We start from the raw sequence: 25,971 nt of genomic DNA, 5'->3' as shown, positions 1-25,971 counted from the left end.
CAACTCTCCTATTACCTGCTGCGTACACCGTTTGGTTCTTCCAACATATATATAGATAACACTTACATAGCACTTTTGTACATAAATACATTACACAGTTCAAGTTCTTCATATAACATTTCACAACATATACAATTTATTTACAATACATTTATCTCATAAAACTACACATATAAAAACATAAACCGGCTAGGCAAAAAACTCAGGGAACACGCTCAGCGGATTTGGGATACTTAGGTCCAACTAACTACAATGATAGCTGCTCGTTTCAAAACATGTATGCCTCGCTCTTCGTCGACAGGGATGACGTCATCTCTCTTCTCTTCTTTTTTTTTTTTTTTTTTTTTTATCTTCGCTTATTTTTCGTCGGCCTATTTCCGCCACTTTAGTGCCAATCACCGACATCAGGGAGGCGACTCCACCTGTTCCTACCTATCAGACTCAACAACTCATGAGCCGGGCCAACTTCTTTTACTTCCGCTCCGAAGGAAGACGTAACCAGAGATTTTTCGCCTCAGAAAATCCCAACGACGCCAGCTGGGATTGAACCCAGGCCGATCGGATTGTGAGGCTGTTACGCTAACCATACAACCACTGGCGCCGTCATCTCTCTTCTCTTCGTTTGGAATTAAATTTTTATAGCAATCTCTTGTTTACACTCTCCTATTTTTGCGAAACAACGATGCGAAAAGGAAAGCAACTATCTCCTGTACAGGGTTGCCTCTAAATGCTATTTCCAGACATAGTGCACACAGCAAAACCTTCCTGGCCGTCAATCCGGGCTTGGCGATGGTTTGGGCCGGCTCACCGCGCTTAGACCACGCTTTTTTCGCCTTAAGTTGTCGTACGTGATCCACTTTTCATCACCAGTCACCATCTTCTTCAAAAATGGGTCGAGTTTGTTCCGTTTCAGCAGTGCATCGCAGGCGTTGATTCGGTCTAAAAGATTTTTTTTGCGTCAACTCGTGTGCTATGCGAATCGTTACAGTATCGGGTCCATAAACCACACGATTTTTTTCGGCCGCCTTCGTTGCAGTTTTACCTCGCAGGTAGTAAAAACGTAAAATATGGCGAATTTCTTGCTTGGTGGACTCCATCTTTGACGCGCTATAACTTGCGACTGAAAAGGACAATCACAACACTGTCAGGACAATCACTTGTAGCACAGATTGTCGTCTTTAAATAGCCGTATAGATGCGATAAGTACAACACAAGATATGTTTAAGTGTTGCCATATATTGACAATGTACGACATTTCTTTTTCCCCAACCCAATATGATAAAGGTGTTTTTCGCACTTTAAGGAAATGAATCAAAAATTCAAATTCATGCCATACTTGGGACACTTACCCTAATATATGACAATTTTTGACATAAAGAAAATTATGAAAAATTATGTTCTGTATCTCGATACCTCCCTAACTCGATGGTCCCTTTGGATATCGAGTTAGGGAGAGTTGACTGTAAAAAAACTGTTCATAAATAACACTAAAAAAACTAAGAAAAACAATAAAAAATCATCTAAAGTTAATTGCACGCCATTGCGCCAAGATGGAAAAATAATGGACAAAAAGTTATATATTTTTTTAAATTATTGAATTTATGAAAATGGTTGAATTGATTCTTAAAAATCTTTTTTGACTCGATTTTATGAAAGCATGCATGAATTGCAATAAGAAGGTGTACGGAAAATTTTACTAATTGCTACCCTTCCCAATATATTTTATTTTAAGTGATTCTAGTGGTCATCTTCGTATGTTTTTCGAGTTGATTCAAATAAGAACATTATTTTTCTGAAAGTATTTTATTTTAAGTTTTTATACAATGATGGAGAGTCGCATTTCATTACAAATGTCTTAAGGTTTCATTATACCTACAATTTTCTACTACCATTATAGTTCGAAAATTGACCAACTTCTATTTTATTTACGGAAAATGGATTAAATCAATGGTATTTTTGTGTTCTATGAATAGTAATCGCTTTCGAATATTGTTTATTCAACTGTTACTTTGTATTTTCATACTCTGTTGTAGTTGCGTGCACCCAAAGTTAATTTTTAGCACATGTTATGGCATCCCGATTTATTACATTAAATGAGCTGAAAAATAACATAAAATGCTCCACTCCCAAATACGTGTATATCATTTGTATAATATATATGCTAGAGCCAATATGAGCGAGCGAAACAGGCGAAACATAGTTTGCCAAATACACGGCCCAGACAGATAAAAATATCTATTCTTGTTCATGCTTTTCTTTTTTCTCTTAGAAAACATTTTCCAACTTCATTTTATGATGAGGTGTAATATTATCACGATTTTATATAGCAGCACTAGTAGCTATATAGATAGCGTGGTCGTATGAAACAGCTTTGCATTCCAGCTGGCCTAGGTTCGATTCCCAGTGACGTCACATGGACTTTTTTTGGCACAATCCCAAATGAAATGAAGAAATGCGTATAATGAATTACTCGCCTTTCACCGCTAATAGGCATTTATCAAATATTCTATTGTATGTTGCCCAAACAATTCGTGCCCAATTCACGGTTTTATCTTGTGTGTTTAGCTACTAACAATTTATTTAATTGTGGTCCAGGATGTCATAATATCGAGCATGTTGTTTGATTATATAAAAAAATGCAAAGAATGAATTTAACTGGCTGCTGAATTAGAAATCGAAAGGGTATGTATATCAGATTATGATAGCTTGAGTAGTCACGATCTTAATATTATGCTGCCCATGCATGTCTTCATTGAAACCCGCTTCACTTCCTCAAATACACATGCCCATTCTCCTTTTCCTTTCCTAAACATAAGCAAAACTTAGCACCTAATGAGAGCACTCATGACCATAGAATTTTCAATATACATCACCGGGCTATAAAGTTATAACAAACAACAATCCGGATAGCGTGGCAACGAAAGAGAAAATGCTATTTTTATCTATAACTAGCTGACCCGGCAAACGTTGTTCTGCCATGTAATGTAAAAATGTGATGATATTTTACACGTACGTGGGAAAATCCTTCTTTTATATATAAAGATATACAGCGCGGACTCGATTATATACAGTTTCTGATTTCTTTTCACTGTATTTAATCGAATCCTGTATAAAATCGAGTGAAAAAATTGTTTCGTTCTATTCGGTTTTTATTGCATGTATTTTTCGTTTTTTGAATATAGAAGAGGAAGTTTATGTTGATTCATCCTCTTAAAGTCAGAAAACACATTTCTCACATTAAAAAAATAAGTTTATCCAGATTTTATCAGGAGGTGATAGACGATCATGTTTGATGAAAAAAATCCTTCTACGCATATGTTCGAATTTGAACAATGACAGAGTTATAGAACTTTTTTTTTTGTTTCGGACTCTGTTGCCTCAAACTGGCTCTACATTGAAAAATGCGCAACGGAAGACGATTATGTTGATTTCATTCAAAATTTTGAAAGTGAAAAACTTAAGAGTTAATATTTTTAAATGTGTTATTATTAGTTTCATCCTCAAAAATTATATTAAACTAGATTGTTTTTATCAATTAATCAATTAAATTGCAGCTCTCTAACCGCTCTACAATTTGTTCTTTTACACCCAACTTCTATCTTTTTTAATTTGGCTTTAATGGTATTTTTGTGTACATTTTTGAACAAAATGTGGTTCCCGATTCTACCACGTTATTTCATCTAACCCGTTTAAAGGATAGAAGTTCATACAGGAAATGGGTTTTCAGGACTTCCATTTGAAGAATTAAAAGCGAAAAAATTACAGATTTTGAACAATTAAAAAACTCCATTTAAATGCAATTACTACACACAATCACAGTCCTATGTCAAGATCCCGTCCATGCCCTTAGGCCCAGACCCGTCTACTTTTTTTTAAAGCTAGTAAAACAGCTCATTATTTGCGCATTTGACCCTCCAGCACACGAAATGGCACTTTTTCTGCCAAAGATGAAATGTTTTCAGCCAACGCTAGTTTGGGTGTAGGAAAAGAGAATTTGGGTTAGTTGCTCTTCCTTTCGCTTTTGAGCCCAATCGAACAGTTCCTTTGTATTTTTAATGGGATGTTTATGTTGCAAAAAAAAAAAAAAAATCTAGGCATCTATCCTACACAATCTCTGCAAAACACAACGGATCAAATTAAATTTTGACTGTCGAAAGATATAGGTTTGCCTAACAATTTGCTGTCAAAATTTTGAGATACGTTTTTGAGTTAAATCGTGGAGAATGGATTTAATTTATATAGATAAAACCGAAGCACAAACACATAAAAATGGATAAAACTGAATGAATGACTGAATTGATAAAAAAACTGGAAGTTTCTAGGATTCAACTGGTTGACTGGATCGAGAAAAAAACTGGAAGAATCCAGTTTAAACTGGAACATTGGCAAGTGTATGGTCTAAACTGGTGTGAGCTTCGTCATATAGGAATTTTACTTTATCCTGCAAAGCTCTTCCAAGTGAAGTTTGCAGTTTTTATTCAAAATGTAACTATTTTAATTTTTATATGTTTTACATAAAGTTTTTCAAATGAAATAATTTTCTATGTTTATATTTTATTAAATTAGCTCTCATAAACCGTTTATCCGCGGTTTACTCGGTGTTAGCGATGTAAGAACGTAATCATTGCGCACGCGCACTAATTTATACACGTTATTACTTTTTGATTTCAGGTTAAAGTATATATCTAATGTAGCTAGCTTTGGTATAGCTGTGACTCCAACTTCGAAATTAAATATTTTTCTGAAGAATCTTGTACTTTCGAGGAAGAAGTAGAAGGTGAAGATTCAGTTGCTGGATGCAACACTGATTGCGAAATTGTTGACCTTGTCGATTCTATCGTGTGTCTGAGATTTTTCATGAACGTAATTCAAATATTGCGAACTAATTATAAGATTGAATTTAACTTTCGTGTATTAAAAAATTTCATAGAATTGGAGAGTGACTTCCCGATGTCGCAAAAAGCAAAAATATGCATAGACCGACTTGTGATTCTGTTCGCTTCATCTGAACGGGTATGGTATTTCGACGACAAAATACACGGAAATACGTTCCTCTAATCCACTATGAATTTTACGACAAAGATGATTATTTAGAATAAATTTCGTTAAGTTATTTCCAAGTGATTATAATTATGTTACTTAGTCCGGTGCGACTGAACACCGACCATTTGAAAGTGTAGCAGATAGCAGGCATTAGCATTTTTCGCTGGTGCCAAATTTTGCTTTAAAACCATAATGTTAGTTTGAAAAGTACCGACATGTAAAGTAAGGAGAAATTTTTTGTCTCTTCCCCTTAGACGTGTGTCTCGCTTCGCGCACATACGCCCTCCAGCATCGGTCCAACTCGCCGTACGGGGTCAAGTTCGTGCCCCGGTGCCGGGAGGATGGTACCTACGCACCAGTGCAGTGCCTCGAGAGTGTTGGCTGCTGGTGCGTTAACAGCCAGGGTAAACCGCTGCCCAACACAACGGTTCAGCACGGGAAACCAGTTTGCGTGAAGAAGGGCAAATCCAACCAGCGGAGATCCTCTCCAAGAAATCCGGTTAGGAACAAACGCAGTGAGTATTGTCCAACACACACCCATTTGTTGCCTGTCAGTTTAGCATCTCGCAGTTCAAAATATTTATCAATCCGATAATTTATGGTAATCTTCACATTCGGCGTGATCGCGCCACATATGTGTGAGGAGAGTCTCTCGAGGCCTCTCTGGGGGCTTAAGCTGATGCATCCTATCAGCACCGTTTTATCGCGATTGAATATGTTGAAAGCCAGCCAGCCATCCAACCAACGCGGAATGCCTTAATGCCTTGTTGTCCCGTTGACAGGTTGTTCCCGGATGGATCGCGCGGTGTTCAACCGCAACTTGTTGAAACTGTTCGAGAACGAGCACATTCGGGTGCAGCAAAACGCTAGGAGCGGATTGTCGATAGCCACCGGGATCGGCGGAGGAGTTGCCGAGAAAATCGTGCTAGAGTGGAAGTTCGCTTCGATCGATGGGAACAAAAATGGCATGTTGGACAAAAATGAGTACCGCGAGCTTAAGCGACTGATTAAGAAGGTTTGACTATTTTTGGAGACAATGTTTTTGGGTTTAATTTTAAATTTGTTTGTATTGCAGGTCGTCAAGCCTAAACGTTGCGGCCGCTCGTTCGGCAAAAGCTGCGATGTTGATCAGGATGAACGATTATCGCGTCAAGAATGGGCGAATTGCTTCTCCAAAGACAATCTAACACGTGAGTAATCCATGTTCAATATGTCATGTTAATCCTCATTCGTAGCACCAACTAATTTCGAATTAATCCGATGGATATCGAAGAATAGTGTTGGTGTAATTGGAAGACATCTACTTCTAATTCCAACACTTTTTCGAATAACTTCAGTTTCTAACAACGAATGCATATTCCATTAGATTTAGAACTGAGAAATGTGATTAAATATTTTGTAATTAATGTTGACATAATTTTTCTCTAAACTAAAATAAAAAAAAATAAAACCACCACGCACGCAATAAACAAAACGACAAAACACAAACAAACACCTTTGCGTCTCCATCAGCCGAGATGGAACAGTACCCCTCATCATCATCTAGTTCTTCGGGTGGTTCTGGTGGATTGTTCGGCCATCATCATCATCATCAGCAGCATCCTGGCAGCGCAGCCGAGGGTGGTGCCGTGGGCCGTGGTGGTATGGTAATTGGTGTCGGTATCGGTGGCTCTCCACACTCCACTTCCTCTAGCTCTAGCACTAGCTTCCTCCGGTACGATGAGTCACAGCAGAATAGCTCCAATGATTACACTGATTTTGATGATGAAGATGATTACTCTGAAAATGACGACGATTCGGACGAACTGCCCGATAGTGATAACATGCTACTAAACGGACTGCACTTTAGCATTGCCGGCAAGCGGCTTCAGCCCAATCTGTGTATGTATCTAATTCGATTGAAACGTATACTTTCTATTTTGTTCTGTTCTGTTGTTGGTAGTGATAGATAGATTGTGTTGTGATTGTGTTTCCTTACCAACTCATAATGACGGATGCTAAGATAAGAACCCTAGTTTTGGCCGAATTGTCTTCATTTTCGAAAGTTCAATGTCAGACAAGTCAAAAATTAAACCCTCCACATATTGGTATCTGGCTAAACTAAACAATCTCTATTTCATCCTTAACATCTGTCATTTTATTGATCGGAGTATTTTTTCCCAATGTGTTTAGTAGTGATTCGATTGTGAAGCGTCAATTCTCACCGTAAAGTGTCACATGTTTTTCAAGGGCTGTTCTATATTTGTTCAAATGTTAATACTTTTAAAAATCCCCGTTTACGTGAAACACACAGCTATTTGTTTTTTTTGTTTCTGTTTTGATGCTCAGACTGTCTTTCTTCATATACTCTGTAGAGATATCGTATCACATCAGCCAATATTTTCTATCTGTGTATAATTCTAGCCATAGTCGGTTCCAAACTTCGCAGTATTGTGCACCGACGCGAAGCTTCCCTGATTTTGTTCGTAAGGTAAGTTTATTAAAAGGTGACGTTGCATGACAATCTGATTTGAGTTTATTTATAAAAAATGCCGAACACAAGTAGAAAAACACAATAACTTAAAACACTTTTTGGGACTTCTAGGACTCGTCTTTCGGAATGGTATTGAGTTTTATCAGTGATTTCCGCGTTTATAGTATTTACCTGAACCATGACATTGTTTTGATGCTCCACATATGGTGAGCCTCTCCCGTTTTAACGCCTCTAGCGCTCCTCACAGCGACTTATGCTGAGGACATGCGGAACGCAAAGGGAAGTGTTAGCGTGAACGGAAGTGTTCGCATGGAGATTCAGTCGGTTAAAGGATTTAAGTGCGATTCACATACAACATCCACGTCATGTTCACGTCCCGTCACGTCCTGTTACGTCAATTATTCTACCATGCAATTATCATGAAAACATTCACATTCACCGGCAACATAACGACCCGTCAGCATACGTTCAACGAAAACGACCGACAGAATTTGTAGGAAAGAATAAAGTGCGCTACATATAACGTCCCGTCACAGTAAAGTCAACGTAAAGGAATGAAATGTCAAATATTCTCCCATGGAAATCGTATGGTAGCATTTACATACACCATCACCGGCAACTTTGACGTCGGCAAAATAAGTCCTAGAGAATAGTTGACGGGACGATGACGGTGACGCTGTATGTGTAGCGCACTTAATTGACGGAGACGGACGGTTCGTTGGGTTTTTGTCTGGGCTTTGTGTCTCGGCTTTTGTTTTGATTTTGGTTATATTTTTTAAGCCAACATATCTCTTAGTTCCAAATTTCGGAGTCAAAATCATTTGCGATTAGCTAAGGAAAATAGTCTATATATTAATATTGAATAAGAATCGGGATTACGGGGTTTAAGCATTTAAATCATATAATTCAATGATTTTCATTCGATCTTTCTAAATTTAGGACTGGTTCTAGGCATGCTGATTCGAGAGAGGACATTGCAATTTAATACTGTTGTAGGTGGAGACACCATGAATAATATTGAATAAATCATTCGTTTGACATTTGACGTGACGGTGCTGCTGCACACGTAGACTGCATGTGTGAATTGGTGGAGACGGTGACGTAACGTGGACATTCTTTTCCGTAACGTTCTATGTGAATCGCATATTAATCGGTGTGTGATCGAAACATGTGAAAATATTTTCTCACTGAATTCATACTCTCCGTCTCTCCCTCTCTCCTGGATGATTAGATATACAGCTTTTTTTTTAGTTGATTAAAATTATGCCTTATCGTGTTTGGAATTGGGATGGGGGATCTTTAGAATAAGATCGATCTTGACGGATCGATTTTCTGAACGTCGCACTGTGGTCCCTGAGAAAATTTAGGCGGCCAAAACTCAGATTTTTAAGCTAAAAACCCATTTTTTTGCAGACTGGGGTTTTCGGAAACGCTGAGTTCATTTTTATAACTTTTTCTGTCGATTGTATTATTCCTTGTTTAATATCGTACCTATAGTTTAATATTATTTTTTTTAAAATATTTTTTCTTTTGTTACAAGGAGAGTCAAGAAAAAATTAGGAGTGTGGTATTCAAGGCACGACCGTTAACGCAGAACAACGAATTTATTAATTTCGTTTGCACTTTAGGAAGGAACAAAATTTTCTAATTAACTGTTTGGTAGAATTTTTTGGGCTCCTGATGCGTTAATTTATTTGTTTTATATCCATATTTTCATATTAAGTCTGAACCTGAACGTTTCGCGTTGGCTGATCGCTGTCTAGAGAGAGACTAAAAAAAGAAAGTTATTGACAAGGGGAGAAAAGGAGTCTCTCGAGATATCTCCTGTATTCCATCTGACATCATCCGTTGGATGAATCATCAGATCCGCCGAAGATGGGATATAGCATGGAGAAACATTCATTCCACCCATATTCACATATTCCAATTTAAACACCACACTTCCATGATTCAACCAAATCGATAAGTCGATAAGAAAGGTTCTCACCCGTTTTCGACTTGTCACAGTTTCACTACTCACTCGTACTTAATTGATAAAACAGAATAACCTTTATGGTCCTGTGTCCCATATCCGTGAACATCTCACTGAAATAAAACAAAGAAGAAGATGAAACGCACACTGCACGCAAGCTAGTGGCCAGACGACAGCGGGAGCAAAGCTGGTTTCTCTTAATAGTTAATAGTTAAAATTACCCAAACCAACCTAACGCAAACTTCATAGCAAATCCTTGTTCTGTTCAATAAACAAATAATTCAATGCACAGAATGGAATGATTCCACTGAACTACGCGAGCTGTAACCAAAGCAGTAACATTTTCAAATTAACCCTCAGTATTCACATATGGAGTTGATTGATCGCTGAGTTTCACTAACAGAGAATGTCGTAGCTCCATAATTTATATCTTCGTTCGATGCAACGTGATATGTTGCATAATTACCGCTACATTACTTACTCTTTTCACAGCGGAACTGAGAGAGTACAAATTACTTATGGTATTCGATCAATCGTGGAGTTTTCATTTAGATAATGTTTGACATTTTTCAGCCGTCCAATAGTTAGTTTCAAAGAATGTACAATCACAGCCAGATCTATTTAACACGAAAAGGGGTTACAAACGTGTATTTAGGTTACTCGAACAGACATATTTGAAGATGGTTGATTGTTTTTCATTGATTCGAAATTTAATTCCTTTTTGCAATGCACTGCACTGAGTACGCATTGCGAATGATTTTGTTCTTCTTCGTATCATAACATAACTTTGGAAAAACCACGATCGCGACGCTCAAGTCGCAACTGGTGGAATCCGCGAAAATATTTTGTAGGATCTTTAAGCTAGGTGAAAACCCAGCATATTATCTATTATAAAATCTGCTCTCTGTGGCTTACATCTAGAAGCCTAGCTATGTAATCTATACTGAGTTTTTTTGCCACCTCGGTAGTGGATCCAACTATCTCAGCTCAAACTGTACAGAAAAAAAAAACAATTTGTGATGAAAAAATCAACATATGAAAATTAGCAAAAAAAAAAGAGAATAACGAATATAAAAAATATATATAAGTGATAGCTCAGAATACTAGTTTAAAGTGGGTGTGACGTCCCAGTGGACAAAAATTCTTTTCAGGGACTCACTTAATATATTTTTTTTTATTCTCATAAACCTATTGATTTATGTTGAATATTTTGTTCAAACATCGCACTGCGTATTCGTGATATTGTAAAACGAAAAAAAGGTAAAATTTATCATTGAATCTATCTGAAAACTTGTAACGTAAACTTATTCTGGAAGCTAGACATTCGGTCAAAGATATACCTGAAATTTGTGTTTAAAAAAATGAGTTATGTGTTTTACCTATTGGCAAGAAAAACTTGTGTCCATAGCTCAAAACCACTTCGAAGGCAAACATAATAAACTAAATCATTGTAAATACCGACAACTTCTTGGAATTGGAATCTCTATTGGTCCGCGATTGTTGCATATTGCATAATGCGTCGGCTGGCCAACTTCTGTCCGTTTCTCTTTTGTTACTTATATTCAGAGCTGCAATCCATCACCGTCAATGTCACAAAAAAGCTGACCATAGTCACTCAATTCCTCTCACGGCACGTGAGATCCAAAAATTCAGTAGTGATACTCACTCTTTTGTTTCTGACACCTAACCAAATGACGGTTGGTTCCAATCTGAGAGAGAGGAGCCAGCTCGCGTTTGTTGTGATCGCCCTTATGTCAGCGCGAACCAGTCACGGTGAACCAAGGGGAAGTATTGGAATATGTAGAAAATTTTAACATGATATTTTTTCGCAAGACATTTTATAAGAAAATAATGTTGACGTCGGACTACATCTTTCATTTCTATACCGGGGTGTAAGTTCAAAGCTTCGAGAACGAGAGTGTTACATTGGAGAAACAGAATTTTGAGCAATAATACCTGCTGGTTGAAAGAAATGGTATGATAACCGCTTCATTCGAAAGAAAAAATATCTACGTGTTATATGTGTGTTACTTATTGATCCAAAAATTTGTTTCCAAAGCTCAAAAATTGCTTTGAAAGCAAGCTATTGAAATCACAAAAATCTATATATAAGCAGGTAGCAGCTCCGAAATCCTGATGAATGGAGTCACCACCAAGAGCATGTTTGTGCAAATGAAGGGCACTGGAGCATCGTGTTCGTTCAAGCAAGGCCAAAAAGGAGTCCACCGAAGAGAAGAATAGTATCGCTAAGAAGGCGACCAAGAAAGCGTCAGCATCGAGCTGGTGTGGCTGTCCGGAAGCAAAAGTCAAACAAATCCTCGAGCATCGCTGCATACAAGCCGAAGCCATAGAAATCAGAAGCAGCTTCGTTAAAAACTACCGTCGCCACACATAACGCACAACACGAGAGTGTTTTCAGCAAATCAAATCCAGTTCTTTTCAGAAAGAGTATATCAAATACTGCGCTCAAATACATTCTTTTTGTAATTTCTTCGATCAAGTGCGATCAACGTAAAATTACATCTTTCGAGAACTTATAAGGGGTACAATGAATCTTGAGAAAAACAAACGGGAAGTGGGTATTGTGAGGAAGGGCAGAGTGCTTATTAAGAATGCAGACACAGCATCATTTTGATGGAACCTATTCTTATTTCCATCGGACACAAACAAAATTCCCTCAAAATGCACCTGGGAGAAATCAATGTTGACTCTTTTCATTGGGAGATTAGCGCTTATTTTGTATATTCCACATACGCTGCATATTCAAATTGTATCGGAGAATATACAATTATGGCTCACATTGCAAAAATCGATTCACCGAGCTTGCAGCAATAAATCAAACTAGAACCAGTTAAAGAATGAAAGAATTCACGAAAATTGAATGAACGATCGGAAAAAGTCACAAATGAGCGCAAAACACCCATTAATTCACACAAGAACTCCACCGGTAAGCAAATCATAAAAATCAGTTTACTTCTTATTTCGGATATTTTTTAGAAATCATCGAAATAGTTCTTTTAGACAACTATATCGGAATTATCAAAAGTAAAAAAAAACTTGTTCGAATGAGCCGATGCTGCTGGAAGTCATGATGTGGGCTGACCTGGTACATATTTTATTATTTCCTGATCATGTAAGTGCTCAAATTTTTATCCCCCATATATTCCTGTTAGGCGTAGTCCTAAGTCAAAAATAAAATCGCGGATAAAAACGCACAAATGATCTCACAAACAAAAGTTCACGTCAAGTTTCAACACTTTTCTTATAAATGAATGACAACAACTTGCTTGATTGAAATTGTCCGATTTGAATTTTCTTGATGAGAATTCGTAAAAAGAATAAGAAGAAAACAAACTATCTGTCATTCAGCTGGCTCCTCTCTCTCAGGTTCCAATGCCTCTCACTGCCGATCGCTCTGTTTACAACTTTACGTTACGAGAGCGGTGGATGTAGCGTATGATGGTAGTAGAAATGTGAGTGATCAGATATTTCCAATCATTTTTGACAATCGCGACGGTTGTTTAAATTTGTTGAAGTAGAAGTTGTTGCTGTTGTTAGAGATGTCTAAATTTTTCGTTTATTTGATTATCGATGAATCGTGGGGCCAATATTCGATTCATTCGAACAATTGTCTTTCAGTATTCGATTAATCGAACGAGTATTTATTTCTTGTAGTTAGAATGAACAGACATTTATAATAAAAAATATTATGGTGTCATAATTTCAAACACCACATTAAATATAATTTTAAAATAAACACAGTGCAGCATAATGGCTTTTGAATGAAATGGTATTTAAGTATATTGATAAAATTATCATTTCATAATTATATGCGGATCATGAAAACTATCCGGTTGAAAACCGGCAAGGCGTGTTCTTTTTATTTAGAGTTAATCATTACCAGAACTATTGAAGTTTAGTTAATAAACGTGAGATGAACACACAAATTAAAAATTCAACTCGATGTGGTAATTATTGCTGATGGTCCTGATTTCCACCTTCCGGTTCGCGGGCGTTGTGAAGTTCATTATATCATTGCGTAGCCGTTTCGCGCCCGATTGGTAATTTCCGCAGCAGACACATGATGCGTGTTTTCTTACTGGCCTGGAAGGACCGTAGAACATGTGGAAAATCTCCCTGGGAGCAAAGATTAATCAGATGCGTAACTTGCGTTTTGTGGCAGTCCAGTTTGGACAGCTGGCGCGGTCGGTAGCGGTCAACCCAGAGAGACATAGTACACAAAACTATTTGATGTATACAAAAATACTTGGTGACTTGTCATTTTAGTGTTGGCCTTTCTCAGAGTAAATGTCATCATCTCCAGAGATGCCAGATGATTTTTTTGTGAAAGCCTTCGACAAAAAACTGAAATGTTGATGTGTATAAATGGCAGATATTTTTTAACCGCGAGAATAGCAAAGTAATGTATGAAAAAAGGGGTTGTTAGCGCAGCGAATCAAGTCATAAAGAGTAGAAATACCATATCCCTGCAGTCTGCAACTGAAAATATAAGTCTGCAACAGAATAGACAGGACACTAAATATCAGTAAAATTGCGAACATGTCTGCAGATTTAGTATCCTTGCAATGATGAGAAACACATTTGGTAAAAAAATCGAAGTCGAACGGGTTACAAAATGCATCATTTTGCTTATTTTAAACCCGATCGGGAGCCGGAATAGGGGGGATACGCAAGGCGTGTTATTCCTCAAACTAAGTACTAATACAAATGACACGTGTATTACTACGTAGAGTCGGCGAAGTGCCGCTTAAAACGTTAAGGCCGTCTGAAAAGTTGAAAAGAAAATACATGCCTGAAAACACAATATTCTTCAAATTGTATTTAAAATGAAACTGTATATTCACATCTGGCATCCCTAGTCACGAAGAACGAACACAAAGAGGCGAATGTTGTGAATATCGCCAAACACCAAACCATCAGCTAGACTTTTGAGTGTCGCACTATTCTGACATTTCAGCGACAGGACACTCACCAAGGAGCTCGGATTTCTACTGTCAAGTAGAAGCTCACCATGTGTTAGTGTTGTGATAATACTCTTCTCACACTATTGGACTGGCTTTGGGATGGTCACCAAAGATAATCGTAGCACAAAATTTGTTGATTATCTTTGTGTGAGTACCATCACTTGATTCTCACGACAAATCGCAGCTCTGCTTATATTATTCAATTCGCTTGTTTATTCCTTCGGATATTATTTTCGAATGCCTCGAAATTTTTGAAACAACTTTTCAGTCATTTAGTCATTACGGCAGAGTAAAAATTTTAATTTAAAATTTGAACAATTTTAAACATGATGTTCGCTCGTGGTATTGTGCTGGCTCGCTCGCAACTGTTTCATTTCATTCCATTCCATTCCATTCCATTGCTCGCAACTATGATTTCATTCTATTCCAATCCATTGCATTCCATTGGTATTAAACTTCTTCAGTTTAATTCGCATCTAGCCCTGAAAACGGCCCTTGTGGAATGAAACACATCCTCCTTCACCTGTCTTAAAAAGACAATCCATTCCCGCTCGACGCTCACTGGCAACGATGTTGCTCCGATGACCACCAAACGAGAAGTGGAGTGGTTTCAAATCGGGAATGGCTTATTTATACCAAAAAGGTTGGAAACGGGCAGAAACGGATGTAGTTGCTCGTTATTGACGGCATGGGTAGATAAGCACACAAATCGGCTGAACAAATGTATGGGAGAGTAGGAATGTTTCCAGTTTTCATTAACTTGAAGCATTTACAGACTATGGGATTGAAATGTATAGCATATCAAACAAATCTTAGAGAATTCCCGATTCGATTGGTATGCGAATCGTCAAAATCTGTTCGCAGCAAAAATAGTTATTAACGTTAACTTTATTTCATAAAAACGTGACTGTTTTCTGATTTGGCGCCCTTAATGAAAGACGTATTTCTACGTCAAAATGTAAGTCAAGAAGTCTATTTCTAAGACCTCTTATATCCCATTAGACGGCTAAATTATAATTTTTTTCCCAATTATTTCTTGAGAGATTATTATTCGGCCACGGGAGCACTATGCAAATATTAGCATTCATGTTCCTTGTCAATTCCTGTTAACGATTCGTTAACGCACAGCAAATCGATTTTTTATTTACATTTGCAATTTGTTTTCTGAGATCTTCGATATCGCGATTTTTCATATCAATTATTTTCTTAAATTCACCGTCAGTTTTGTTTTGAGTTGGCCTTTGTTGCACAGCACAGGTAGCGCTACTGCCTTTTTCTTTTTTGAGCGCTTCTTCGAATGAGAGGCTTTTAAGAAATGAAGCCACTGAATTTCCTCTCCGTCCTGATAAAACTGATACTTTCTATTAAAAGAACCGCGATCAGTTGTTTTGCATATCAAACAAAACAAATGTTTGTCGCATTTGGTATTAACATCGATTTTATGCTCTTCGTCACAAGTGCCGCAAAGCGGTTCCTTCCTTGGGCAGCGAACCTTGGTGTGACCAATATTCCAGTACTTATAACACATCATTGGTTCTGGAATGTATGGACGTGCTAGATCTTTTCACGGATCAAAACTTATGTACTGAGGAGGAACAGTATCCAATACGGTTGGAAGAGGAATCACAACACCTTCCTTACCTTTTTTGCTTAGGTAACCAATGAGGTCCTTTTCAGACATCTCTGTGACCACCCAGCAAGTAACGACACATTTTAAGAAATTTATTGTTGGATGATAATTGATGTTTATTTTTGTATCATCAATTAAAATTTTCAATGAATGAAGTATTTCAATCTGTTCAGATTTTCTTACCTTAAAAATGTACCGTTTACGATTTTCTTCGGAGTGGGCGTTTTCGATTTCACCTCTTATTTGATTGACTTGCAGACTAGAAACGGATTCTTTGGGATCTTTAGCTTTGCGAACTCAAATTAAGGGTTCATCCTTAATGGAATTGTATCAGTATAATAATTTATCTTTTAAATTCTATCAGGTGGTAGAGTTCCACCACTATTCTCTGCCACCATAAAGACGGCTAATTAATCCACCGAGCGGATGTTTAGTCAGAAAGGCGTGAAGAAAATTTCGCTTATCGTTTATTTGTTGGTTAGATAGACTAGCGATAACTAAGAGCACTGATTACTAACCACAGAAACACTATAAATTTTATGACAACAATCAAAAAAGGTCATTCTTCTGCGATTGCCCGAAGTAACCAGACGAAGGAAAGTCGTGTCCAAGTTCCGTTATCGGTTACCGCGTGATTGTTGTTTTTTTGCCGCTGAAGAGTTCATTTCGCTATCTGGATAGTGAGTGAAGTGCCCTGCCTGCAAGTGGATAAAGGCTTTCATCCTCGGAAAGCCAAGCATTGGTTTTTGTTTTGTCGCTGCTTCGCCGACATTGGAGATTTCGCCGAGTCATCGTGCCAACAGTGACAGTGCGGGTAAGCTTTCACCGACGACTGTGTGTAGTGGTGTCGTAGGCACATTCCCACCACCAACGAGCTTTCAGCACGCTCCCGTTCATCTGCACTGGAGTGCGTTCATAGGTGAATAACATTAAATATACTGAGAGAAAATATTTAATAATTATAAGTTTTTTTTTTGTTTTTGTGAATTATTTTATTGTGAAATATTGTTTAAAAAAATACTTAGAATATAAGTGAAAATTTAAAATGGCAGAGAGTGGGGGACCTTCGGATATGGAGGTCTCTGACTCTAGTTCCCTCCTAACGGATAAAAAAAAGTCACTCAAACGTGTTCCAAATACGGAAGATACTTCTTCTGGGGACGAGTCAGCTAACCCTACCAAGCCTCCCTCCAAAAAACTAGCAAATCTCCCATCTGCCCTTAACGATCCCACTCTACCTTCAACCTCGTCTTCTCCCTCTGTTCTTCCCGCTCCTTCTCAACCTTCGCCTTCCCACTCTCAATCCCCGTCCTCGCCTTCCCCCCCTGTTATTCCTACTCCCCGTGTAAAGGTCTATCCAGAAGATGCGCCCGGAACTGGTCCCTGGGTTGTTTTCTTCAGGCCTAAGCCAAATGGAAAGGCGTTGAGAGTCATGCAGATCGCGAAAGATCTGGCAAGGTATACCTCCGTTTCGGAAATTTCGAAGGTTAGACCAAACAAATTGCGAGTTGTCGTGAATGATCGAAAAGACGCAAACAAGATTGTTGTCGATCAGCATTTTACAATTGAGTATCGGGTCTACATACCCTCTCACATAGTCGAAATTGAGGGTGTAATAACCGAAACGGGCTTGACGTGCGAATACATTACGAGTGAAGGTACCGGCCGTTTTAAAAAACTGCCCTCGACGACTGTTAAGATCTTGGGTTGCCGCCAGCTCGGAACAGTCTCCCATGAAGGAGAAGAAAAGAAATTTACGCCGTCCAACTCGTTTCGAGTCACCTTCGCTGGTTCAGCTCTCCCTGACTACGTGATGGTAGATAAATTGAGGTTAGCCGTGCGACTTTTTATTCCAAAGCCAATGACTTGTCTAAAGTGCAAGTCAGTTGGTCACACGGCTGCTTATTGTGCCAATAAAGAACGATGTGCCACTTGCGGAGAACAACATGAGGGGAAATCCTGCAGTGCGACTGAGCATAAGTGTCCATATTGCGGGGGATCCCCACACGTGCTCTCAGCTTGTGAAACATACAAGGCTCGCTGGGAGAAACAGAAGCGCTCTTTGAGGGAACGCTCTAAACGCACTTTCGCAGAAATTTTGAAGGGCGCTTCTCCACTGGCTCAAGAACAACAACCAATCAATACACACAATGTCTTCGCTACGTTGCCAGTTGACGAAATGGAAGCGGATACAGCTAACGGGGGCACGCCGTTTATTTCTCAAGGGATTCCCCGGCGCAAAAATGTGACCACTCCCAAAGTTCAAGGACAAGTCCCCCCGGTGATACCCCCTGTTAGCTTGCCCAAAAAATCGAGTGCAGCGGATAAGCAAAATCAGGTCCCTCCTGGCCTCCGTGGTAATAGTTCACCTTCGAACGACCCAGCACTCGAGGGGACATCAAAAACCCCAACTGTCCCTGTTTTTCCGTCAAGTTCAACTTCCCAATCGGGATTTATAAAGTTGTCTGACCTTGTGGATCAAATCTTCACGTGTTTTAATGTTTCCGACTCCATCAGAACCATTGTCACCGCAATGCTTCCAGTACTAAAGACAATTTTGCAGCAATTGATGCAAACATGGCCCCTCCTTGCAATGATTATCTCTCTTGATGTCTAATTTAAATAGAGAGGTCGGAGATATCACTGTTTTACAGTGGAATTGTCGTAGTCTTATGCCTAAATTGGATACATTCAAATTTCTAATTCATAAACTCAATTGTGATGTTTTTGCTCTATCCGAAACCTGGCTCTCTTCTCAAAATGATCTCTCTTTCCACGATTTTAATATAATACGCTTGGACCGCGATGACAGATACGGAGGGGTACTATTGGGGATCAATAAGTGTCACTCATTTTTTAGAATTGACCTTCCACCTATTGGAGGGATCGAAGCTGTTGCTTGTCATGCAACCATCAGAGGCAAAGACCTCTGTATAGTCAGCTTGTATTGGCCTCCGAGAGCTGCGGTTAGCCGCAAGCAACTTGTTGACATGTGCTCACTCCTTCCTGAGCCACGATTAATCTTGGGAGACTTCAACTCTCACGGAACTGCCTGGGGGGAACAGTACGACGACAATCGTTCATCGTTGATATATGACCTTTGTAACAGCTTCAATATGACCGTTTTGAACACTGGGGAAACAACACGTGTACCTAAACCTCCTGCTAACCCAAGTGCTCTTGACCTCTCGCTTTGCTCGAATTCACTATCGTTAGATTGCAAGTGGAATGTAATCCAGGATCCCAACGGTAGTGACCACTTGCCAATCAAAATTTCTATCACCAATGGGTTGAATTCTTCTGAATCTATAAACATGGCATACGACCTCACAAGACACATTGACTGGAAAAAATATGCGGACGCGATTGCTCTAGCCATCAATTCCAGAGATGGTTTGCCTCCATTGGAGGAGTATAACTTCATTTCTCGTTTGATATATGACAGCGCGGTTCGCGCTCAAACGAAACCCATCCCAGGTTCCACTATTCGTCGAAGGCCTCCCAATCCATGGTGGGATGGCCAGTGTTCCAAGCTTTATGGAGATAAATCGAATGCATTTAAAGCTTTTCGGAAACGTGGAACCCCTGAAAATTTTCAGACGTATTTGGACCTTGAAAATCAATTTAAAAACTTGATCAAAGGGAAAAAACGTGCTTATTGGCGAAATTTCGTGGGAGGTTTATCACGAGAAACGTCAATGAAAAAATTATGGAAAGTGGCTCGAAACATGAGAAATCGCTCTTCATCCAATGAAAGCGAAGAATATTCACATCGATGGATTTTCAATTTTGCACGAAAGGTTTGTCCCGATTCCGCTCCAGTGCAAAGAATTATTCGAGATATACCACAAGATAGGTGCGATCTTGATTCCGAGTTTTCGATGGTAGAATTCTCTCTTGCTCTCCTTTCTTGTAACAATTCTGCTCCGGGATCGGATAGAATTAAGTTCAACTTGCTGAAAAATCTCCCTGATGTGGCGAAACATCGCTTGTTGAACTTATTCAATCGGTTTCTGGAGCATAATATTGTTCCAGATGATTGGAGACAAGTACGAGTTATAGCTATTCAAAAACCCGGAAAACCCGCGTCCGACTTCAATTCGTACCGCCCAATAGCAATGCTGTCTTGTATACGGAAATTGTTGGAGAAAATTATCTTGTTTCGCCTTGATCGATGGGTTGAAACGAATGGTCTACTCTCAGATACACAATATGGGTTCCGCAGGGGCAAGGGGACGAATGATTGTCTTGCGTTGCTTTCTTCAGAAATTCAAATGGCTTACGCCGAAAAAAAACAAATGGCTTCAGTATTCTTGGACATAAAGGGGGCCTTTGATTCTGTTTCAATAGAGGTTTTGTCAGACAAATTACAATCTCGGGGTCTGCCGCCTCTATTGAATAATATGTTATATAACTTGCTTTGTGAGAAACATTTGAACTTTTCTCACGGAGATTCGGCAGTAAGTCGGGTCTCTTACATGGGACTCCCCCAGGGCTCATGTTTAAGCCCCCTTTTGTACAACTTCTACGTAAGCGACATTGACAATTGCCTTACACAAAATTGCAGCCTAAGACAACTTGCAGATGATGGAGTGGTGTCTGTCGTAGGATCAAACGAATCCGACCTGCAAGAATCCTTACAAGATACTTTGAACAATTTTTCAACCTGGGCCATTGGGCTAGGGATCGAATTCTCCACGGAGAAAACAGAGATGGTGGTTTTTTCTAGGAAGCATAGACCAGCAAAACCAAAGCTTCAACTTTTGGGTAAACCGATCACTCATGCTATGTCATTCAAGTATCTTGGGGTCTGGTTCGACTCCAAATGTACTTGGGGGGCCCATATTAGGTATCTGAGTAAAAAATGTCAACAAAGAATAAACTTTCTCCGTACAATTACCGGCACCTGGTGGGGAGCCCATCCCGAAGATCTTATAATGTTGTATCGAACAACTATTCTCTCAGTGATGGAGTATGGCAGTTTCTGTTTTCAATCAGCTGCCAAAACACACCTCATTAAACTCGAGCGAATTCAGTATCTTTGTCTCCGTATCGCGTTGGGATGTATGCCCTCAACGCATACCATGAGTCTCGAGGTTTTGGCAGGCCTACTCCCACTAAAAGATCGCTTCAATTTATTATCTCTTCGGTTCTTCATCCGGTGTAAGGTCATGAACCCATTGGTGATCGGAAATTTTGAGCAGCTGATCGAGCTAAATTTTCACTCCGGATTCATGAGTTCATATCATGAATTCATCTCCATGCAGGTTGATCCTTCTTCGTATATTCCCAACCGTGTTTGTTTCCCTGACTACATCAATTCCTCTGTGCATTTTGATCTGTCCATGAAGCAAGATATCCATGGATATTCAGATTACCAACGATCGAGGATCGCTCCAACGATCTTCGATGAAAAGTATGGGGGTATCAATTGTGATAATATGTACTTTACTGATGGGTCCACTATAAACGAGTCCACAGGATTTGGAGTGTTCAACGAATTTTTTAGCACCTCACACAGTCTTCAGAATCCTTGCTCAGTGTATATTGCTGAATTGGCAGCGATACACTGGGCGCTGGACAGCGTCGCCTCACGACCTGTTGAACACTATTACATTGTAACGGATAGTCTTAGCTCTGTCGAAGCTATCCGTTCAGTGAGGCCGGAAAAGCACTCGCCGTACTTCCTTGAGAGAATACGAGAAATTTTGAGTGCTTTATCCAGACGCTGTTATGTCATTACCTTTATCTGGGTCCCTTCACATTGCTCAATTCTGGGTAATGAGAGGGCTGACTCATTAGCAAAGGTAGGTGCAATTGAAGGCGATATATATCAGCGTCAAATCGCCTTCAATGAATTTTATTCTTTAGTCCGCAAAAATACCATAGTTAACTGGCAACGCAAATGGAACGAAGATGAACTGGGCCGGTGGCTCCACTCGATTATCCCTAAGGTTAGCCTCAAACCATGGTTCAAAAGTCTGGACTTGAGTCGGGACTTTATTCGCACCTTCTCCCGACTCATGTCCAATCACTGTTCGTTAGATGCGTTACTCTTTCGTATTAATCTTGCCGACAACAATCTTTGTGTTTGTGGCCAAGGTTACCACGACATCGAGCACGTTGTTTGGTCGTGCGAGCTGTATCTTGTCGCCAGATCGAATTTAGTAGTCACCCTTCGGGCCCGAGGAAGGCAGCCCAATGTGCCGGTGAGAGACGTGTTGGCTCGGTTAGACCTTGATTACATGTCCCAAATATATGTATTCCTTAAAGCTATCGATCTTCGTGTGTGATTGTCCTTATACCCTTAGTTTTTCCTTTTCCTTTTCCTTTGTGAGAGATCGGATCCCTTCTTAAGAATAAGATGAAATGTAAATACATATTAGATATAAGATAGGTTTAAGAATTGAGTGTGATGAGTGTGATTGAGAGTGTGATTGAGAGTGTGAGTGTGATCATTGTCAACATATCCTCATATCCCCTCCTTTTCCTGAAGAAAATATGTCACCCTTCTAAACTCGAGTTGACCGCGAGTAATCGGTTTCCTATATTATTAACATTAGAATTAAGGAAAAATGTTTATATACTAGTAACAATACAGTAAGGAGTTCGGCTCCTTTAAACCTATGTAACTGAGCCTGTAAAAATAAACGATTTAAATAAAAAAAAAAAAAAAATCAAAAAAGGTCTCTGTGAAGGCCTCACTAGGACTTATTAAAGCTGGATAAAACAATGTATTCTTTTTCCTTATTCCACTTATTATTTTTTTTACATATTCCTTCGTTATTATTTCAATTTCACTTCTATACTCGATTTTCAGAAACGTCTGACGCACATCAGCAGATAATCAGACATTTAACTCATATTGCATTACACAGTCTCGTATTCTATTTTCTACACAGTGCAGATGCACTGGATGTGAGAGCAAACGCTTTTGCGAATCGACTAATTATAACGTGAGATTTTCGTTAGCATAATGCTTGAGATTTTTAAAATGATTTATAGTTAGTTTTATAAAATATATTATTTTATTCATGGTAATACATTTTTATGGAGTGCCCAAATTGCCCAAATCTCGTAAACCCATCAGGAATGACTGAGTAATAATTGTGAGTACGAGATGATTTTTGTATCTTCGATTTCGACCAATCAGAACGCGGGAATTCCGTACGGATAATGGTTTAAACTTTTAAATTATTTGACAGTTAGTTTCATATAATATATTATTTTATAAATTGTAAAAAAATGTTATGGAGTGGGCAAATTTAGCGATGCGATAGATTTTTGTTTTTCAATTTGTACCCCCAATGCGTTCCCGAAAGATGCGATCCTACGTCAGAAGGTTGAACGGTTGTGTCCGAGGTTCGACCGCATATTTGACGTGGGACTACGTTACGATATTTCTCGCTTGTTGCTTTGAATAAGACACGCCGCAATCGCAATCTGTTGTCTGTATTGCAATAAGTTCATGGGGAGTGTCAGTTGCGTAGCGTGACCGGGTGACACCCGGAGCGTCTGCTATTGGTGTCACCCCTCCAATCAATATTTTTTATCATGTTTTTTTGTTTTTTTTAATAACAGGTTAAATATACTGAACAAGAAAACCTGTTCATTAAACAATCAAAAAAACAATCAGCAAATTTGACAAAATTGACAACAAAGCCAATCAATTGAGGCGTACCTATCCCATCGTTGGGCACAAAAATAAAATCTATTAATTTCAAGTTTGAAAAACTTCTTTCACGAGATGCTACAAAACGCAAACGGTTACTGATAGCTTTGCAGCTATGATATGCTTTCCATTCAGATCGCATCAAGAGCATTTGCACAATATCAGTGTCGGTCTTTGCTCCAAAAAATATTTATTGTATAAAAAGCAAATAGTCAGAAATTCAACAAGAAAGTAGTCACATATCGTAAAACAATTGTTTTTATGTATTTTCATATTTTGTAACTGTCCGGTCCATCAACGTATTTCTAACGAAAAGCCTATTGTCAGTCCCTAGGGACGGACACGGGGCTCAACGTGTTAAGCTCACTTTGAGATTTGGAAGCGTTTCATAGTAGCGATTTCACGATGAACTATATATAACACATCCAATGCAGTTCAACCCGGGTCCGGAAAGTCTTTCATCTAACTTGTTTGTCATATTCTGAATTCTCTTCTAGAAGCATATTCGTCCTCATGGATCTTTAAACAAGCCTTTTTAATTACGTTCAACTAGGCTACTCCTTTTAACAGCAGGAAAAGTTACCAGTGCATTCGGTCTGATCTCAACGTTACCAAGATATTACATTTTAGTTTGAAATTGTTCTGAGCTAGACCTACTTTACGTAGTACATCATACCAGAAGGAAAAATAACACAGAACTATAATCACAAACTGCTGATAGGAAGGCCTGTGCACTTGATCTAGTATTCGAGTTTTTGGCAAGATCGCTAAAAACTTGATTAGCTGTGATCAGCCCATCATAATTCGCATAAATTGGTTTTACAACATTGTAATGAACACCTTAGCGGATTTTGCGACAACCTTTTTACCATCACACCTGCGTGGCTCAGAAGCGTATCTCAGAGATGGGTTAATCTTTGAAAAACCTAATCCCTTTTTTCCAGTTTATTTATTTATTCTATATAAGTGCTGCCTTTGTTTAAACATGGAATAAACATTTACATTTCTATTCAAATTTTATTTTGATTCTCAGAATGAAGGTCGCAAAAAACTAGAAAGCACAGGAAAATTGTTGTATCGACATGGAATGAATCCATAATACCATAAAATCCAACCGTGCCATACGTCTAACATTTAGTCGAAATCTTGGTAGCACTCCCAGTTCTAGAAAAGAACGCTCCAGTTGGACCTGATGTCACCATCCAATTTCATCACATTTTTCACTATCAGCATGGTAAATGTGATAGTGTAAATATTATATAACATATAACATATATTGTAATGCTCAAACTAACAAAACTGCTTCTCTTAAATTACGACCACAAATTTGACAACCCTTCGAGGGATCCAATGTTTATAAAAATTGTTAGGTGGTTTTTGGTGAGATTAATATCAATGTTGTTCACTGACATTTTTTGCGATCAGAAAGATCGGAAAGGAAAGATAGATTTTCACGATCTTCGCGAATCGATTCCAAAATCGGAAATCAAAGAGGAAAAGATCGATCTTCAAAATATCGACCCGAGATCGCCCAATCCTAGTCTACAAACTCAATTAATATATTTTTCTCACTGACAAATGATTGGTCGATCGAAATTATGCTAATTACAAGCGTTTTTCGGTAGTATCGAAAGATCAATTGGAGGGATATTTAAAACCTACACAACCGATATTTCTCTTTTATCGAATGGGTGCCTGTTATCTCTGTCCGCAGATGTTATGTCTTTAACATTCTTTGATGGTGAACCATCGTAAAGGATTTGTTGTTTTGTTGGTTCCCAAAGTAAATTGAATCTGGAGGAACTTTCGTCGGCAACGACTGTTTTGTCTGACTATCTTAAGACGTAGATAATTTTCAGCATTCGTTTAGGTCCAAATTTAACTTATTCCCATTCTTTAAATTCCGTCTGACAACCTAAGCATGGGAGATGTTCCGGTAAACTGATGCAATACAAATAATCTTATCATCTTATTGAAAACGACCAAAATGATCAAAAGTGATTTTCAAAATTTTGTTCAATTAAGTTCATCCCCAATCAAAATCTCATAATAAAGTCCCAATAACATTCACAGCGATCAGACAAAAAAACATGTGCACACTTTGCAGTGAGAACTACGCGTTGTAGGGTTTTTTTTGTAGGTTTCGAACATTAACTCCATCCTCAATAAACCATTCTAACCGAACGTTTATTCTTT

At 38.7% G+C, this 25,971-nt stretch overlaps 1 protein-coding gene and 1 long non-coding RNA gene across 3 annotated transcripts in view; both read left to right on the top strand.

The window, feature by feature from the left end:
* Positions 1–25,971, top strand: part of LOC129765486 (SPARC-related modular calcium-binding protein 2) — a 129,568-nt gene that overhangs the window by 101,511 nt on the left and 2,086 nt on the right. Inside the window, exons 4-7 of one of the 2 annotated variants that reach the window (XM_055765854.1) lie at positions 5,298–5,558; positions 5,826–6,058; positions 6,119–6,233; positions 6,556–6,924. In XM_055765854.1, the coding sequence (XP_055621829.1) occupies positions 5,298–5,558; positions 5,826–6,058; positions 6,119–6,233; positions 6,556–6,924 (978 nt within the window). The remainder of the gene's footprint in view (positions 1–5,297; positions 5,559–5,825; positions 6,059–6,118; positions 6,234–6,555; positions 6,925–25,971) is intronic. The other variant, XM_055765855.1, reaches the window with a different exon arrangement.
* LOC129765487 (uncharacterized) lies at positions 6,938–25,964 on the top strand. Its single transcript, XR_008741442.1, has 3 exons — positions 6,938–11,189; positions 12,876–16,661; positions 22,790–25,964. It is a non-coding gene; the product is annotated as an uncharacterized LOC129765487 (long non-coding RNA).

Source organism: Toxorhynchites rutilus, chromosome 2, assembly GCF_029784135.1.
Source record: "Toxorhynchites rutilus septentrionalis strain SRP chromosome 2, ASM2978413v1, whole genome shotgun sequence".
Classification (NCBI taxonomy): Eukaryota; Metazoa; Arthropoda; class Insecta; order Diptera; family Culicidae; genus Toxorhynchites; species Toxorhynchites rutilus.
The sequence above is the reverse complement of the archived record's forward strand: the minus strand, read 5'-3'. Positions and strand labels throughout refer to the sequence as shown.